Genomic DNA, 19599 nt, shown 5'->3' with positions numbered 1-19599 from the left:
AAAGCAAATATTTGACATATACAGGGTGATTCAGAACTTATCCAAAAAAAAAAATTCTGGATGTACAGGGGACCCTTACAAATACAATTTTGTAAAGAAAAAATTAAAAACGGCAGTTCGAAATTGATTTAAAAATACACATCTGCACGGCACTGGAAACTGGTCCACTGTAAAACCTGACCTGATTTTATAGCACCTATTTTATATCGGCAAATTCAAATGCTTTTGCCTTTATTAATTAATAAAGTTAATTTGCTTTTTTAAATAATAAAATCATTTGACATACCCGATGTTACAACAACAATTGTTCAAAACAATTCAAACAATTCAAACAACAAATGTTGTCTTGCTTCACCATAAATTAAAACGATATCCATCAACTCTGAATTGCTATATACGCAAACCATTTTTGACACCAACTACTAAAAAACTGTTGTAAACACCACAGATAACAGGTAAACACTATCGCAACGACGGATTTCAGTATTCGGAGTCGCTAAGGCCACGTGGCTCTCCAGCGTATTGCGAATCACTCTAAAGACTACAGTTGTCCAGCTATGTAGTGGTTGAATGTACTATAACGGTAATAATATTTTTCTCGGAAACTATAAGGATTTTACAATTTTTTTTACGATATTGACTCCATTTCTCATGCCTCATCTATTCCCAAATTTTTTTGAATAAGTTGTGAATCACCCTGTATATTCCTTTGTAATCAGAAAAGAAGATTTTAGGGAAACGTCAAAAGTACACGATATTCCTTTTAGAAAAACGCAAGTTGGGTTTATAAATATCTTCGAAATCTTATATTTAATTTGTTCTTTTTTAAGTTTTGTCTAAAAGAATATATCCTGAAACCTTGGCATTCATAATTTCTCTGTAAATGGAAAGAGAAAAAGATAAACGAGTAGATATGAATAATAGAAGTAGAAATAAGTGTTTTTCACCTAACATTCTGCCTCCTCATATTTTTTTTGCATTTAGAAAAATGGTAAAGTCCAAAGTTGTAAGAAATTTTCCTGTGATTTCAAAATTCTACTTAGAAAAACAATTGATTGTTGTATTTTGAATATATTTACTAAATCTGTTCTCTTTAAGTATCATACGGTGTGTATTTTTATATACTATACATATTTGGATAGAATTTTTATTTTCGAATAGAATAGATCTATCATATAAATATTTCCTAAATGCAGTATTCAATTGTTTTTCTGAGTACAATCTTGAAATTACAAGAAAATTTCCTACAACATATGGCCTATTTGTTTTTCTAAGTACGAAAGTAAAAAAAATAAGGGTGGTATAATTATTACTCTATTGTCATTTCAAAATATAATTTTTTCTAAAGGTTTTGTGTTATTTGTTCCACTTCTAAGCACAAGAAAGTTTCATACAACTTTGGCCCATATAGTTTTTTCTAAATAAGAAAGTGATAAGGGTGGTAGAATGTGTAAATAATCCGTACGTAGAATATGTTAGAAATATACTTGTTTCAGTCTCTATTATCAAAAAATAAATAAATAAACAAGAAAACGTTTTCGGGAATAATCAAAAATGCTGTTTTAACTTTATTAACGTATATTATGGTAGAAAAAAAACAGGAACATATTTTATATACTTAACTTTAAAAAGTATGAAAAACATTTTTTTTTAAGAATCCGTGAAGTTCCTTACTTAGATGCTATATCTTGAACTACTTAATTTTCAGTAAAATCAAATCAAGTAGTTTGAAAATCAAGCCAAGCCATGAATCTCTGTATCAGATCACAATATTTTTACGATGCGATGAGTACCGACCACCCAACGCAATGATTAACGTGTTCTTCGTGGTTACGAAGCCCTAGTTTGGATACATAATCCTAAGCATAGAAGCAGGGAATTATACAAAAATACTGTTCCTCTATTTAAATTACAATTTTAACGCAAGCTGTGTAGGTGTAAATCGCGACGCAGGCGCCCTACGTCCGAAACCGGTACAGGCACACTCAGAAACGGGACAGAGACGATTTTCTCTCAGTTTTCCATATCTCCTAGTGAACTGTGGTGTGTGGATGCTGAGGCGCAGTGCAACCAAAATCGATACCGACAAACCGAGAAAATAAATATTAAATCGCTGTCCCCGACAAAACTAATCAACAATATCCTCCAGATCGAGCAGGCAGCTAACATCTGCAGGATAAGTGAGCAGGAAGGCGGCTTTGAAGGAAATTGGGTCGCCAGATTATTTTGACAGGACCCACCCTTAAAGCATCACTTCTTCGGGATCCGCGAATGGTTTGAGTTTGGCGAAATGTCTGGTTATAAGAGAAGATACTGAAGGAAAGGGTGATTCTTCACCCTTTTTCCATTTCGAATCTCGCTGAAGAATGGTAAAAGTGGAGAGACTCTTTCGGCCCTTCGGGGATGTTAGAATATGCCTCATCTTTGGTGTCAGCCTTGTTTATGGTGAGCATCCTTTTAGGTCCTGATGTCAATCTTTATTAATCTACCTGTTATAATAAAATAACGGTTCATTGTAGAATACATCTTGTTTTCAATGAAAACTACAACGCTTTTCCTAGATTTACAAGTACATGTTCGAAATGAAATTCTCCTTATTAAAACCGTTGAATTTTAAAATGTAATTAAAAAATCGCGTAAAAAAATTGATATTTAATTATACATAATTTGTATATACTATTTATTGAATTTCATTAATGAACTAATTACCTCAAACTAATAAATAGCTATTTGTAAATGTCAAAGGTAGATAAATTATGAAGAATTTATTAGTATTTAGTTGTGATGGTGTCCCAGACACTTGACGATTACTATTTTTCTCTAAAGGCCATGTTCAGTTAGCAACAACTAGTTTTTTCTTTTATAAAACATTGATAAATGTCCTGTTTATATTACATGGTTATGTATTTCTGTTATGTATTGTCTTATACATTATTTATATACTGATTTATATCACCAAGATTATGTGGAACAACACAAGTTTTCTTCAAGGCAGTGGATGAAAGTAAGTATCCACATCAAAATAATTTAAGCAATAATGAGAGAATCTTAATTTTGTATTGGACACAACAGGCCTAATCACGGTATCATCACAAACATTCAATGTGTAATAATAAGAATTACAAGACATTGGGAATATTTTTTTTAAACAGTTACTGTGTAAAATAATTATTAAACTATTATCATTCGGATTATATAGTTCTTCATATTCTTTGTCTTCAGTTTATTACTACAACGCAACATACATACTATTTAGGAATATTTGTTCTTTTGTTAATATTGTTCTATTTCTTTTTAAAGTTTAACGGCTTTTATTAGGTTATTTTCATAAATTCGTTGCTGGCGTCTTCTTGTTTGGACTTATTCCTAATAAAGAAGACAGGAAGTTTCTAGGTTACTTTTATTACAGTAAATAAAATACAAGTACTTTTTATTATTAAGGCACTTCAAAAGTTAGTCAGTTTAAGTCCTTCAGAAGATAACAACAAAGATCAGAACACTACTAATTAACTGATAACAATAATAATGACTAGAAGTTGTGAATAAAAACACATATGTTATTTAATTTTACAAGAAAATGAAACAAAATATTTTCTGTAAAAATTAGTAAAGATTAATGATACGCGTCACTGATTTTGATCCCTAAAACTCTTTATATTTAAATTATCAGAACAACACTAGTCCTCTTGTTTGCTCGTATGAATTTATTACATTGTTTATCACTTAATAATACTTAGTATAAACATGTTCTGCTAAAAAATGCCAACCGGATATATCCAGTACTATATATACTTAATAAGCTTAATTAAATGTGGCGTATGAGAATTTTAGTTTGTTTTGTTACGATCTATTATAATGAATGTACGTTTCAAAAACAAATGTCTTATATTTTTTACGTGAAAATATTGTTGTTGAAAAGCTTTTCAATTTCCGAACCGATCATGACTACAACAATAGTACTGCGCTACAGACACCTTTTCCCTGTTTGTAATTACGACATCCTACACAGCGAATATATTGAATTTTTGTAATACGTTTCCGAGACGCCTCGATAAGTCGTTTCATAAAGTTTTTGGGCGTTTCCCATCCTTGTGCAAATACGTGTGCAGCCTAGGACTCATAGTAAACGCTAATAGTCATCATTAATAGACTGTGAATAAATGGACTGTCATTGGATTCGTCCCAATCGTTGTTATAAATAAACCACCCACTCCCTGGGACGGCAACCAAAACAAGAGAATGAAAATGTGGGACGTGGCGTTTTATCGACCAGCCAGAGTTGGGCTTTCGTTCGCATGTCTCTTGAATGAATCCATTCATGAGAACAAGCTAGTTCGCAAGCTCGCCTTACTATATTTCGTTTAGGAGGGCCCCGACTGCCAAACACGGATATTTTAAAAAAGTATTGTCCCATATCGGGTCCTGGACCAGTGATTGATTGCGCAACTAGCTTATTTTTTATATTTACTTCGGCCTTAGGGATGACGCAGTAACTGTTTTCTCAGATATCGAATGTCCGCGTCATGGAGGCTGTGGAATACCTTCAATATTCTGCAGTCGACGAAATTTTTTTGTATGAATGAAAAATAACGTACAAAATTACAGGAGAAGCTTGTATTAAGCCCTTGACGGTAAATAAATTAAAGAATTACCCAATACTATTGCTATTATTACTATATACCGAATTTTACAACGAAAATAAGTTTTGCAAAAAATTTGTCTCATTACCTTCTTAGAATATTCTTCCAATCGTGAGTGAATATTAGTTGAAGGCAATAATAATTAAAAATGCAACAAGAACGATAATTTAGAAATATGTAATGACAATCTAAACGCATCATGTTTTCGTTAAATACATTATTTTCTTATAATTGTCATTATTTTCCTTATAAGAATCATTCCAATTTCTTATATTAATTTAAAGATATTTACCAAGGTTTCGATTTTGGTGTTTATTGAAAGTCTATTTTCTTGGATCAAAGATCTTCCTTTGGATCAATTTTGATATACACAGGAGGTCATGCCAAAAATGAAGGGGTATACATATAAAAGGAAGCTCAAAATAGTTGTAGTACTTCATAAAAAATTTTTTCCTATTCGCCTTCAAAGAAAGAAAGAAAAGAAAAGAAGTTTGAAAAACAAAATCCAATTATAACTTCTAAGTCGTTACTATAACAACAATGAAATTTGGGCAATTAAAGTAACTCATGGCAATGTTCATTTCCAAGTTTAAACTGATATTCAATATGCCTGGATTATATAGGTGCAAACGAAATTATCCGTTTAAATTTATACATCTTTGAGTTTATTCTTTCATAGTTCGATACCCCCCTCACTTTGTTAAAAAAAAAGTATACCCAATTTTATTAACAAATACATTTATTGTATCAAAAATGTGATACTAATATTTTTGTAAAAATCTATGGTTTGTATGGAATTAAAAGAAAAAAAAAACTATTAAGTAAGATGTTCAATGTATGTGCACCTTGAACTTCAATGCATTTTTTGAAATTGCTCAAACACCTCTACTGTACTAAAAATAACATGGGATCATTTCTAATTATATCGGTGTACCCTACTATTTATAGGAGTTTGATAAACAAGACTTTTAAGATGGCCCTAAAGAAAAAATCAAGAGGTCTAAGATCGGGAGACTGAGGCGGCCATGGAAAAGGACCACCTCGACCGGTCCATCGATCGAGAAATGTGGTATTTAAATAAACCCTTACTGCCCTGCTAAAATGAGGTGGTGCACAATATGTTATTTCAAATATTTAAAGGGACGCCTTCCATTAACGGGTTAAGGTGTTCTTGCAGTATATGTAGGTATTTATCCCCATTTAAAGCGTCATCAATGATATGTGGTCCCATTAAGTAGTTTCCAATTATTCCCGGCCATACAATAATGATAAATTTTTGGCAGTGTTTTGTCTGAATAATACCATGGGGGTTTTCGTTAATTCAAATATGCAAATTCTACTTGGAAAGCGGTTGGCGTAAATCCTAACAGCTTCAGATGCATTACTTTCTGCAAGTCCGTACATTAGATGAGCATCTGCAAATTCTTCATAGCTAAAATCCTCCATAATATTGAATCAACAACTGGTGTCAAAATGATTTATGGCAAATATCTAACTGCTAATTGTTGACAGTCATCTAAATTTACAAGATTTTTGCAAAAATGTTAATATGGCATTTTTGATACAATACATATATGTTCGTAAAATTTGATTTTCTCAAAAAAGGTACAATATATCAACTGATATACGGTATACCTTTTTTTTTAGCAAAGTGAGGGAGGAATCGAACTATGAAAGAAAAATACCAAATTTGGCATCGCTGCCAAAAATGTTGTAAATTTAAATGGATAATTTCGTCTGCTCCTGTATAATCCAGGTTATTGAATATCAGTTTACACTTGGAAATGAACATTACTATGAGTTACTTTAATTGCCAAAATTTCATTGTTGTCATGGTAACAACTTAGAAGTTATAACTGGAATTTGTTTTTCAAATTTCTTTCTTTGAAGGCGAATAATTCCACAACGAAGCCCGATAGGAATAAAAAGTACTACAACTATTTTGAGCTCCCTTCATTTTTGACTTGACCTTTCTGGACACCCTGCATATACGGAGATTTTACCTTTATTTACAATATTCTTCTCAAGGCAGTAATGTCTAACATAAAAGGTATAGCGAAAATTTAGACATACGTAATAATAATTTCAAAGCATCATTTTATATTTTTTGCTAAATATTCTCATAACAATTTTCCAATTTAATGAATGTAAACAGATTTACCATGGTTTTGATAAGTTTTAGTACCTGCCGAAATTTTATTTGTTTTCAATATTTTCGTCGTTAGTGGGTGAGATATAAATGAGAAGTGTGTTACATCTTAATGGTAACCATTAATCAGTGCCTAGACTTTTAATAGGTACTGTTAAACTGGCAGAAGTCCTGCTCCTCTGAAGGTACTAAGAGAGTAACTGTATGTATGTAACTGTGTGTACTCTCTATAAGAGAAACAAACTTTTAGTTTACATTGTGGGAAATAACCATACTGCGGATTAATACACTCAAATTGCAAGGGCTAATGTTATTCGTCAGTTGAACTATCAGACATATACCGGTTTCCAACTTCTCATTTCATCTTTCTCATTTTCATCTATCAGCTTGCCATAGGTGAGACAGACATGGTAAGAGAAGGAGTGAGATGTAGTGTACAAGGGTGTTACCTCTTTGCTACTCAGCACGATGTCTATAATAAATTATAATAAATAAAAAATCTAATTATCTCCATCTTTTAAATATTTACCTTTTCACCACTTTTCAAAAAAAAATACATATATAAAACGATATATGACATACGAAAGATAATTATGAGCTATTCTGTAGGTGCTGTTACAGACTCTTATTAGCTAAGATATAAAGCATATTAGAGATGTGATTACCACGGGCAATATTAATTTACTTTGATTTTTCGTATCATCAAAGGCAATTAATTTTATTTGAAATATGTAAGCAACTGTGCCTCAGTATATCGATTATGAGATACTTCCCACACTTCAAATGTTCTATAAATACGTAAGTTCATTTATTAATTAATATTTGATATGTTACATTACGCACTTTTGATATTATACCTAATATAGCAAATTAACCTTGTGTAACGAAATTTGAAAGGATTTGTTGTGCATTTTTTTTTCAGTCCAGGAACAAAATGGAAGCGTAAATAATAACATTTCAGACATATCTAATTCTTACTTACTTATTCCTACTAAAAATTTTCTTAGTAGAGACAGATAAACAGAATTAAAGGATAATAATTTCGGTATATACCTACCTTCTGATTTAATAAGAAATTAATTAAATTTTGTGATTTTAAATAGGTCCCTACGAATTATTTCTCTTTTAAAATCGGTTCTTTGAATGTATTTTTATACACATTTTTCAAAAGGATCTTGCAACTGGGTTCATAAATGCGGCCTTTGATTTTTTTACTACATTGATAAAGTATGGACAATTTGGATACCACTCCTAATATTTACAGTGAATACAAATAATGTTCAATTCGTAGCACGCTCGAATAGCAAATAAAGAAGTAATTCAGTAAGTAAGAAGTAATTCACATAATATCCTATTATCTTTATACTTTTTACCTTTCATTTTAAGAAAAAATGGTAATGACTACAGTTTTAGGAATATCAAAAAAATATACAGTATGTCCAAGGTAAGGATGGGATAGCATTACGATGTAGGAAACTATAAGAGATACGGGGTGGCTCAAATTATAAAAAAATTGTGTTTTTTTATAACTAACAATATGCCGTTTAGAAAGTTTTAAAATTCCGGGTAGTTTCGGAGATATCCGGAAAAACCCGAAATTTTGCTAAATGGTTTTTCTGGCTTTAGGTGTTTGAAAACGAATTTTAAAATAAATTGCATATTTACGTTGCCACTTTTTTCGCTCTATACAATGGCGACACGATTTTTGCAATGCGATCTTCCTGTCTTCGAGGGGCCATCATCAGGTCATTTTTAATTCTGAATTAGATGTTATAATTATTGTAGTCGCCTAAAAAGGTTTTTAGCTTGTTTTAGCTATTATTTAAAACTTCTCCTGAGTACGGCTGTGAACGCTCTCAAAATATCTGTTGGAGCAAGTCATAACAGTGTAAAAGTCAATACAGCACAAAATATCTAACAATTTTTTTTAAACAATAATTTAAAATTGTTGTACCTAATAAAAAAATTATACGAATTTATGAAATGTTTTATTAGGTACTTCTAATTAGTATTGCTAATAGTAGTAAAAAAATTTGTGGGATACTTTGTGCTGTATTGACTTTTATACTGTTATGACTTCCTCCAATACATATTTTGAAAGCGTTCAGAGGCGTAGTCAGGGAAAATTTTAAATGATAGCTAAAACAAGTTAAAAACTTTTTTAAGCGATTACAATAGTAATATTATCTAATTCAAAATTAGAAATGACTTTAGATTTTGTCAGAAACGGCAGCGACGTATTTATAAAAAATTAACCTGATGATTGCCTCTCGAAGAAGGAACCTCGGATTGCCAAAATGTTGACGCTATTGGATAGAGCAAAAAAATGGAAATGTAAATAAGCAATTTATTTTAAAATTCGTTTTCAAATAAAGCCAGAAAAAATAAAACGATTTTGCAAAATTTCGGATTTTTCCAGATAACTCCGGAACTACACGGAATTTTAACACTTTCTAAACGGCACCCCGTATCTCTTACCGTTTCCTAGATCCTAATGCTATCCCGTCCTTATCTTGGACACACTGTATAACAAAACTTTTGTTTTTTTTTAACGGAACAGTGATATGTACATGTCACGCTTTTGTTTCCGAGATTGAAAAATTTCTTTAATCAACTACACCATCTTCAAGTATGAAAAAGAAGTTTAAGCTAAATTGAATCCTTTACTGTCCTTCATATATGGCGAGTACTGCTTTAAAATATATTTTTTATCCAGTGGGACTGATCCGTAATAAATTTGACTTATTTTACCTTTATAGCTATTTTTCCCTAACTTTTACATTTAATTAATGGCCCAGTTTTAAAAAGAAAATGTAGGTACACCTTGACCTTGAGATATTGCAAAGGCTAATATAACATTTGTTAAAATTTCAGTGAAGTGTGCTCCAGACGGTTATTTAGCCAGTCCGTCGCCAACTTACCCAGCCCATCGAGGAGCAGCCCGCCAAATGTACGGATCTGGGTCTTTGAGACCTCCAGGCACCAAACCTATCTACGCCACTGGTCAACGCCAACACGGGGTGAGGACCACAATCAGTCCGTCGCTTAATCCTCAACGAAAGTTCATACAGATTATGCCACCTTATGCCATGATACCACTGGAGATACCCAGAGACGAGTATGATAGAATGTCAGGTGGGTAACGAGGATAGAAATTTTCAAATTGGTAATGTACGATAAAAAAATTTGAGTCCTCAGTATAAAATTTAACCAGCAGTCTTGTACTTTAAGTATTTTGTTATAAGTAATATTAAAATTAAAGCACTGGCAGTAAAAGTATTTAGTATCGACTGTGGTAGGATCTTGGTTACTTATTCCCACATGATCATTTTCGATAATTTGCTGTTTCCATGTTCACCTTATTTTCACGTTGGATGGTTCATCTCCCATGACCATCGAAAGTGACGCTTGTAAATGTGCTTTAAGGCTGAAACTGTTTCCACAAAATATTTTTTTACCATCATTGTTGGTCAGGTTTTCCAGTGCTCCTGAATCCAAACCTGCTCCACAATCCTCCAAGAAACGACAGGCCGTCGAACAGGGGCGGGGGCATGTATGGAGGAAGACCAGAATATTACCAGGGCCGTCCAAATCACGGTCTGTCGAATGGAAGGTATCCGTTCGACTTCGGTTTCATGCCCGGAAAAGGTCTTCCTTCAGATTACGACACTCCCTATTTAGGAAGGTATCCACCTCACCATCGAAATACCGATTACGATGATATTTCCGATATGTATAACCTGAAGCAACCGGAAGAGGAAGAGGTAGATTTCAAGATGGTGCCGGATCATTATGGGCCTGATTGTGACGAGACTTGCGCTAAAGGAGAGTTTATTTGTCACAAGAGCTGCAAGTGCGTCTCTGGAGCAAAAAGGTAGGAATAAAGATGTAGGAAAAGGTTAAAATTATGTGAAAAAAGAATAATTGGAACATTTTATCGTTGAATTTTCGACAAGACTTGCTACAAGTATGAAAATATTCCGGTAATAGTTAGGTCTAAAAAATTTAAGTCTGCGTTTCGAAGGATACATATTTTTAGAGCAGTTTGTTTATGACTCGTATTTGTCAGGTCATTAGATTGTATAACAAAATTGTATTCTTATAGTTGAAGAGTTGTTTTCATATTTGGGTGGTCTAAAGCTTCTGTTTCTCCTTCTATTTTAATTTTATCGCCATATCTAAGATTTATGTGTTTTAAGTGAAAAAGATGTATCAGATATCGCCAGAACAAACCGTTCTTGATACTGCAGATTCTATTTTAGTATACCTTAATAATAATAAGTTGAAAACAATTTAGTAATATATGCAGTAAAATAAATATGAAATATCATTTTATTTTACAAAACAGAGAACAAATTGTTGTCAGTTTTTTATTACAATTAAGATATCTCGAATACAGTACGAGGTATGTTCAGAAAATAATCGAACTTTATTTTTTAAACTTTATTATTAATTTTATACATTATTTTTCCTTGTTTCCTACAAAGTATGTACTCCTCTCCTCTATTGACACACACTTCCCAGCGGTGTTTCCATTCGCGGAGTAGTCCTGGATAGCTTAATTTAAAATGGTCTTTAAAGTCTGTGATTTGTTTTGATGTCATCAAAGCGATTTCCTCTCAACACCACTTTTAATTTCGGAAATAATAGAAAATCGCAAGGGGTCAAGTCTGGTGAGCAAGGAGGCTGATTTCTGGCACAAAACTGACGAATTGATAAAGCTGAGTGTGCAGGCTCTTTGTCATAGTGCAAGAACTATGAGTTGTTTCACTGGTCTCTTTTTGAGAATTTTTTCACGTAACTGTTGTAAAACGCCTTGATAGTACACTGGTTCACTGTTTCACCTTGAGGCAAGAATGCATGCAGAATAACATTAAAACTGAAAAAAACAGTGAGCATCATTTTGACATTGGATCGAGACTGTCGTGCTTTTTTGGGGCGTGGAGATTCTTTGCCAATCCATTGTGATGATTGAACCTTTGTCTCAATAGTACAGCCATAAAGCCAACTTTCAACTCACGTTCTGGTCCTTTGAATCAATGTTGAATGAGTTGCCGACAAACGTCCACATGATTTTCTTTCTGTTGCTTGATCATCAAACGAGGCACAAATTTTGCTGCAAGTCGATGCATGTTCAATTTTTCAATCGAAATTTCATGGCATAACTCAATTGAGATGCTAACTTTTTCTGAAATTTATCTGACAGTCAATCGACGATTTGCACGCACCAGATCTTTGATTTTCTGAACGTGGGTGTCATCAGTTAAAGTCAAATGCCTTATTGGTCGAGGATCATCTTCAATTGACTGACGGCTACTTTTAAATAGTGAAAACCGTTCGTAACTTTGCGTACGATCCAAAGCATGATCTCCATAAGCTTGTTTCAAAAGTTGAAACGTTTCCGTAAACGTTTTCCCCAAGTTTACGCAAAATTTTACGCTGCATCGTTGTTCAAGAAAATCGTCACTAACCCTTAAAGATGTTGCCCTCAAATAACAATATCACGAAAACTAAATGAAATATTAACAATCCAAAAACATGTGGTTACAGGTTATGTGAAGCGTAATGCTGCCAACCACATATCACTAAATATCTCCATTAGCGTGTAATTGAAAAAGTTTGGTTCCTTCATTATTAATAGCGTTTGTCCCGAAAACGATTTGTTTTTTAAGGGCAAAGGGTACTCTACTTACGAGTAAATTTAATGTATTGGAAGAAATTGCTTCAAATAATTTAAAAATGTTTTAACGAAAAATCGATTTTCAACTTTTAACTTCAAGAGCTACTAGAGACCTAATAAAAAAAATATAAGCTTGTGACGATATTTTTGCCTACCCAAAAGACAGAGAGAAAATCTGAATTATTTGAATACGTAACGTATCCATAATAAAATATTTAGTTACATCTATTTTTGTATCATACCTGTAGAGTTAATTGAATCTGTCCTACATATTCTAAGAATACAGAATGATTATGATTGAATTCATTCATGTTGGTATTTATTACAATTAAACTGTTTTGATGAATTGTACTTAATAACATGTAAATAATGCTTTGTCGGGTAAAATTATATTACATGATTGTAAGAATATAATTAACTACTTAGATGGAATTGTTGTGTAATAATCAAAATACATTAAGAAATGCGTAAGACATTATTTGATTCTTATTTTCTATTCGGGTGTCCCAAAAGTGACGCCCGTCCTTCTGGGATTTGATTAAGGGAACAAAAGCAAATTGAAAATCAAGAGTGGAAAATTTTCCGATTGTTTTTCTTTGTTGAGTTATCCAAAAAAATATTCAAAAAACTAAAAATGTGAAAATGTGATTTTTAATCAGAGGACTGATTCTTGGTTGCTCTATTACCTCGATAATAACAGCCTGAATAAAAACTACTGCAATTTCAATATTCCTATCATTTTGCTGCAATACAAAGAATTATTGTGTTTTTTTCGCAGCTTAGGAGAATGACGAGTACTATGCCAACTGAGCCATGTTTACGCTCCACTCATACATTACTTACTTATTTTTTAATGGATTTTGAAGAATAAAATAATAGTTGTATTAAATCGCAGTGATCTAGTATGCTGTGGCAATCATAAATAAATTATTGGTTTCAACATGATGGAGTTCCGTCACATTATAGTTTACCTGAATCAAAACTTCCCAGGCAGATGGATTGGAAGAGGTGGACGTATAGCATGGCCTTCTAGATCACCAAATCTGAATAGATTTTTTCTTTTGGGGTTATTTAAAAGAAAAGATTTACAGCGAACCTGTTGTAAATCCAGAAGCTGTACGAGTAGTAACCCGTATGCACGCTGCTGTCGCGTTAATAGACCAAGAGATGCTACAATTTGTTCGTGTTTCAATGTTCAATCGTGCCAATTATTGTCTTGAAGTAGAAGGCAACTTATTTGAACACCTTTTGTAAAAACAATTTCTACTATTTATATTTTATAAAATTGTTTTATTATTAGAATGTTTTTCTCTATCCGTTTTAGGTTAAAATAATTCCTTACACCCAGGTACTATCGACAATCGGAAACTATACTTACCTACAATTGGTTATAAAGTCTTCGTCCCCATAGGTATAGACCTCAGTTTCCAGATGAGAAAATTGGATATTCACTTTTTTATAGTTTTTTGAACAATTTTTTTGAATAATTCAACAAAGAAAGACAATCGGAAAATTTCCAATTCTTGATTTTCGATTTGTTTTTGTCCCCTTAATCAAATTTCAGAAGGACGGGCGTCACTTTTGGGACACCCTGTATATGATGTAGATTATAATAAATAACTTTTATTTTATTATTAAAGATGTGTTGCGTAGTTTAAAAAATATAGTCCTTATTTTTACAAAATTTAAAATCCAATTCATAATGGACTATAAACAAAATAATTAGAGTTATTCCTGAGGCAAACAAAATGAGAAACTTCGTATACAACTGCCTATTGCAAGGCTTATGTTGTACTTGACATTTCCAAATTAATCAGAGTAGGTATTTCTAGCAGGACTGTATCAGGAAAAGGAGTAAAACATGGGGAAATCGAGGCATTTCAGGACCTTTGACATTTGAACTTATCTCGTTATCATTTTATATTCCAGTCTCCGTGAAATTAAGTTGCAAGTTGAGAGTTGAACATCTGAACAAAAATTGTAGCAAATGTAATATATTGGCACTTATTAGTTCTAATATTAATAGCGACAGAAAAGGTTATATGATTTTAGAAGTCTTAGGTGATTGTATAATTTATGTAAAAAAGTTTTTTACTTTTTTCGTAAAATCTCTTCTTTTTTTTATAGACAATTTAGTGGCATTTTGAAATATATTTTCCGGTTTTGATTACACAGCCCCACAAAAAAAGTTTTGTATCCGAGACATAAGTACATAGACCTTTCTAACTAAAGGGTCATCCCAGCAAGTACCAGTTAGAATTTATTTGGAACAGTCTGCTCTAAAATGATCAAATTTATATTTTTAGCTCTATTTCAAAAAGGCAGCACATTGCAAACCGAATTTATATTCATTGTTTCTCATTTTTAGATATTTACGTATTTTTACACAAATGACTCAATTTTTTAAACATTCATAACGCATTTCTTTGTGTGGTAAAATATCAATTTTTTGGATTTAAGAATTTGAAAACCACCGAAACTCAAACTATTATTTTAAAATGTTTTCTCAAAGTATTTACAAACTGTAGATTTTCATTATAATGCTTTACCTTATCCTCTATTTCTTCCTATTTTAGGGGATATTTTAACATTTTATTAAAACATGATGTAGTAAATACAACAGAACTTCTTTTTGTGGGGCTGTATTATCTAAAATTAAAATTGAAAATGATATATAATTACTAATGAAAACATATATTTTACATATTGATTGAAATTATTAAATAAAGTAAACTGTTACAAACCTTCGTATCAGACGTTAAATATGACTCAACCTGTCTATTCAGCAAAATTAAAATTACTTTTAAAATTTTGGTGAATGCGCTGGTGGAATTCAGAAATAGAACGCAAAATGTATATTTTAACGTTTTACCAAAAAATACATTGGCAAATCGGCTGCGGATTCACATTCAGCATAAAAAAAACACAAGATCTATGTCTCTGGTACATAACTTCTTTTTGTGGAGCTGTGTTATAAATCTCGAGGTTAATCTACATAATTCCTTTTACTATTATTTAAATTGTAATAGTATTCTTTACAATACAATCAAATATTCATATCTTTTAGAAACTTTTTGATTTAAAAATATATTGCATTATTAACCTGCAAAAGATGCCAAGAACATAATTGATACGTTTTTAGGTGTGACGGTAAAATGGATTGTGAAGACAACGAGGACGAATTAGACTGCGGTCAAATAGAACATCATCAAGTCAAATGCGACGAATCGAAGAACTATATTTTATGCCCAAGAACTAACAGATGCATCTCAAAGGACTGGCTTTGTGACGGAGATGACGATTGTGGCGATTACTCGGATGAAACTCACTGTGGTGAGTTTTTGCTTCTAAACGAGAAACTTTAATGAGTTCATCAAACTAGTAAAAATTTCTACGCAAGACCAAATTATGTGTCTGTTTGGCTACCCAATGATATTTTACAGCTTCTGTCAATATGTACAATTCGGTATTCGTTTACAGGTTTTACAATCAACTGCACCAATGACCAGTTTCAGTGTGAGAACGGCTTATGCATTCCAAAAATTTGGACCTGTGATAACGACAACGATTGTAAAGATTTTTCAGATGAATTGAATTGCACCAAGCTTGGGTAAGTCACCGCACTCCTACTGTTGTTATGATCAAAACACATTTGTCTTTGAAGTTACAATTTTAAGAAAAGCATATAGTCACTTCATGTTTTTCAAAACTTGTCAAATATCTCGTAAAGCTTTAGTTAAGAGAACTAAATATATATGATACATTAATATCATTCGTGATTAAATATAGTTGCTGGACATGAAGAATAAAGATAATATCATTGCAATTTTTAGAGATTTTTTAAAGCAATCATTGATCAACAGTGTAAAGAATCGATAATATGTACTGTACGGAAAATTAAATCGATTACGTATGTAATGTTGAAGAAAATATGGTTTAAACTGATTGTTACTACCGATGTATGTGCTGCTGTATGTAACTGATCATAGATAGATATTCTTGATTTTCTTCGTTTCAAAATACAGTGAATTTCCAAATTCGATTGATTTCTAAACAGTACTGGCTATGTTTAATACAGAAGGTCCCTTTTTGAGGTACTGAACTGGGACGAGAATCAAGAACAATATTTTATCGTATTTTAATAATGTGTAAACAGCATCCTTATAATTCATTTTTTACATTTTACCTTTTAGCCATCGAGCTTAATACTTTCTGTTGTTAATTAAGCCAACTGTTTTGTATTTATTAATATTCATGTCATTCTAGAATTGCAAAACAATATATTATTTTGCATTAATCAAAAGTAAATCAGGACGGAAAAACCAATTCTGTGTAGGGAAAATATCATATCCATATCTGTGTAGGGAAAATATCATATCCATATGACACTAAAATTTTGCATTAGGGAAAGTTATTCACAATTATGTCCATATACCAGATTTGATGATGGGGTTTGATTAGATAAAACATAACAAAATTAAAAAATTTTGGACACAAACTTTAGTTCTGTCAATTTTTTTCGATTTCTCTATTAAAAAAATTATATCTTACATGATGAAATCAAAGTACCTCGGACAATTACTTTTTATGTCATATTTTGATATACGAAAAAGCTTACCTATATAGAAAATATTTTTCTGCTCCCTACTTAATTTAAGAAATAAAACTATCTTTAAAATAACTTTTTAACCAAGCAGAATCAGTTTTCAAAACGCCAATTTCTCTTATATTTTGCATATTTATTTCAGCTTGAAATTATTTTGTTGATAAAAAAGAATGACATGTTTGCATAAAAAAAATAAAACAACTTTACTTCAAATCTTTCAAAAATACAATTTTGCAGTAGGCCCTAAATCTAAAATGTAATGGAGTATTTGAATTAACAAGTAAATTTAATACCGTACAAAATTATAATAAAATAAAATGAAAGCAAATTTAATTTAATTGGTTTATTTTCATCCAAGGACCCTATTCTTAAAGTATGTCCCATTCATTTCCAGATACTCTGTTTATTATAGAGTAGAATCTAATCTCAAAAAAACTTTTATAAAATGTCACTGGGTAAGATTGTAACCATCAGCATCTAGTAGATGGTCAAAAACTAACATTGCTGACGTATTTAGCACCTTCAAAAACTTACTCAAACAAAGCGTGTTATGTGGAATATGGCTAAAATTCGACTTACCTAAATAAATTGAATTTGATGATCTGTACCTCCAAAACGGAAGACTATATTCTTTTGTTCCATATAAGAGAAATCTTTTTATTTTTTGATGTTCCATCAGCTCTTGAATTAATGGTACCTTTTCCAAAACATTCTGTATCAATATATAAAAAATGTTCAAATTGTGCATCCCAAACAATTTTATAGGGTTGTTCTGGTTCTTAATTGGCCACACTATATGTGAAAGATTAATTTTAACTGAATGTAATGGAGGATTTTTCTTTCAAAAAGATAGTACCCCAATGAAATATTGTTTTAATATACAGGGTGTTTGGAAAAGATGATACAAAATTTAAGAGGGTGAAAGTAGAGCCAAAAATAGTAAAAAAAGTTCCTATAAACATTGGTCCCCCGGAGCACCGTTACTGAGATATGGCCCTCCAAAGGGGTCTTATTATTAATCATACAATAAGGGTCATTAACTACCATAAGTTTCATCAAAATAAAGATAGTTTTGTAATTACTCTCGAATTTTTTTTTATTCCTTTGAATAATATTATTTTTTAATGGATTAGACTTTTTTTGAAGAAAAAATTTCTACTTTTTTTTCGAATTCTGCGTAGTTGAGTCAGAAATAATTATTTTTTAAATAATGTATGGCTCAAAACAGTAGGTAACATTTTTAAAACATTTTTACATAGTAGGCATCTTTCATAGTGACAGTTTAATTGTAATGATACTAATGATTATCGCGTGCTATGATTTAAATTCTTATGTTTCTTTATTTTCTTAGTTCTGATCTTTGTGCTCAACTTTGCATTTCATTCGATTTTTTTACAACCATGAACCACCATGCTTTTACTAACCGTGAATATGCCGATATGCATTTTATTTATATTTCTGTAATGGAAATAGTCTGGCGGCTCAAAGAGAGTATCTGCAATATTTTCCAGATAGAAGGCAACCCTCTGCAAGATTGTTTACTACGCAGAATTCGAAAAAAAAGTAGAAACATCTTTTCTTTAAAAAAGTCTAATTTATTAAAAAATAATATTATTTGCTTGATAATCCAAAGGAATAAAAAAAATTCGATACATTTCTGTTAAGAGTAGTTACAAAACTATCCTTATTTATAACCGATTTTGATTAAACTTATGGCAGTTAAAGACTCGTATGGTATAATTATTACCTACAATTCTCATTCCGTTATCTTAATCAGAAAGAAAGTTATTTTAAAAAAATATCCAAATGATAAGACTCCTTTGGAGGGACATATCTCAGTAATGGTGCTCTGGAGGATCAATGTTTATAGGAACTTTTTTTTACTATTTTTAGCCCTACTTTCATCCCCTTAAATTTTGTACCAACTTTTCCAAACACCCTGTACAGTTAAAAAAAGGTAAAACTAGTAGGTATGACTACTAATTTGTTTTCATTTTTTCTTCAGAACCGAACATTTTTAATTTATTAATTAACATTTTGCAGTCGCTCAACACCAAAGACAAAATAATCTTGTCTCTTGACTGACTAAAAATGTATTTACATTTTCAGATGTACAGACAATGAGTTTGAATGTAGCGACGCGACTTGTATATCGTTGAGCTGGAAATGTGATAAGCATATTGACTGCTCTGATGGATCGGATGAAAGTGATTGTGGTAAGAATTAATATCATTCATTTTATCCTGTATGTTAATTTGCACTATAATATCCATGGAAATATCTGTCTAACTCCATGTTGGATACTTATAGATATTACTCCATCTTACTGCAATGAGGACGAATTCCAGTGCGCTACTCACAAATGCATAAAGAAGGAATTCAAATGTGATGGTGATGACGACTGTGAAGACTGGAGTGATGAAGATGATTGTCCTAAAATCCCTGGGAATTGTGTCAATGGAGAATTCAAGTAAGTGAAGAAGAATTATAAAAAGATATCAACTTCTATACACCTTTTATTTTA

At 31.6% G+C, this 19599-nt stretch overlaps 1 protein-coding gene across 1 annotated transcript in view; it reads left to right on the top strand.

Annotated features, from left to right (window-relative positions):
• The first annotated feature begins 2220 nt into the window (after positions 1-2220).
• The window catches only part of LOC108917652 (low-density lipoprotein receptor-related protein 4), a 30754-nt gene continuing 13375 nt past the window's right edge, over positions 2221-19599 (top strand). The window contains exons 1-7 of the mRNA XM_018724374.1: positions 2221-2445; positions 9664-9924; positions 10264-10663; positions 15612-15802; positions 15950-16079; positions 19185-19291; positions 19386-19545. Of these exons, the coding sequence (XP_018579890.1) occupies positions 2367-2445; positions 9664-9924; positions 10264-10663; positions 15612-15802; positions 15950-16079; positions 19185-19291; positions 19386-19545 (1328 nt within the window). The 5' untranslated portion in view covers positions 2221-2366. The remainder of the gene's footprint in view (positions 2446-9663; positions 9925-10263; positions 10664-15611; positions 15803-15949; positions 16080-19184; positions 19292-19385; positions 19546-19599) is intronic.

The sequence above is a fragment of the Anoplophora glabripennis genome, unplaced genomic scaffold (genome assembly GCF_000390285.2).
Source record: "Anoplophora glabripennis isolate ALB-LARVAE unplaced genomic scaffold, Agla_2.0 scaffold3, whole genome shotgun sequence".
Lineage (NCBI taxonomy): Eukaryota > Metazoa > Arthropoda > Insecta > Coleoptera > Cerambycidae > Anoplophora > Anoplophora glabripennis.
Note: the sequence above shows the minus strand (reverse complement) of the source record. Positions and strands in the feature narration are given on the sequence as shown.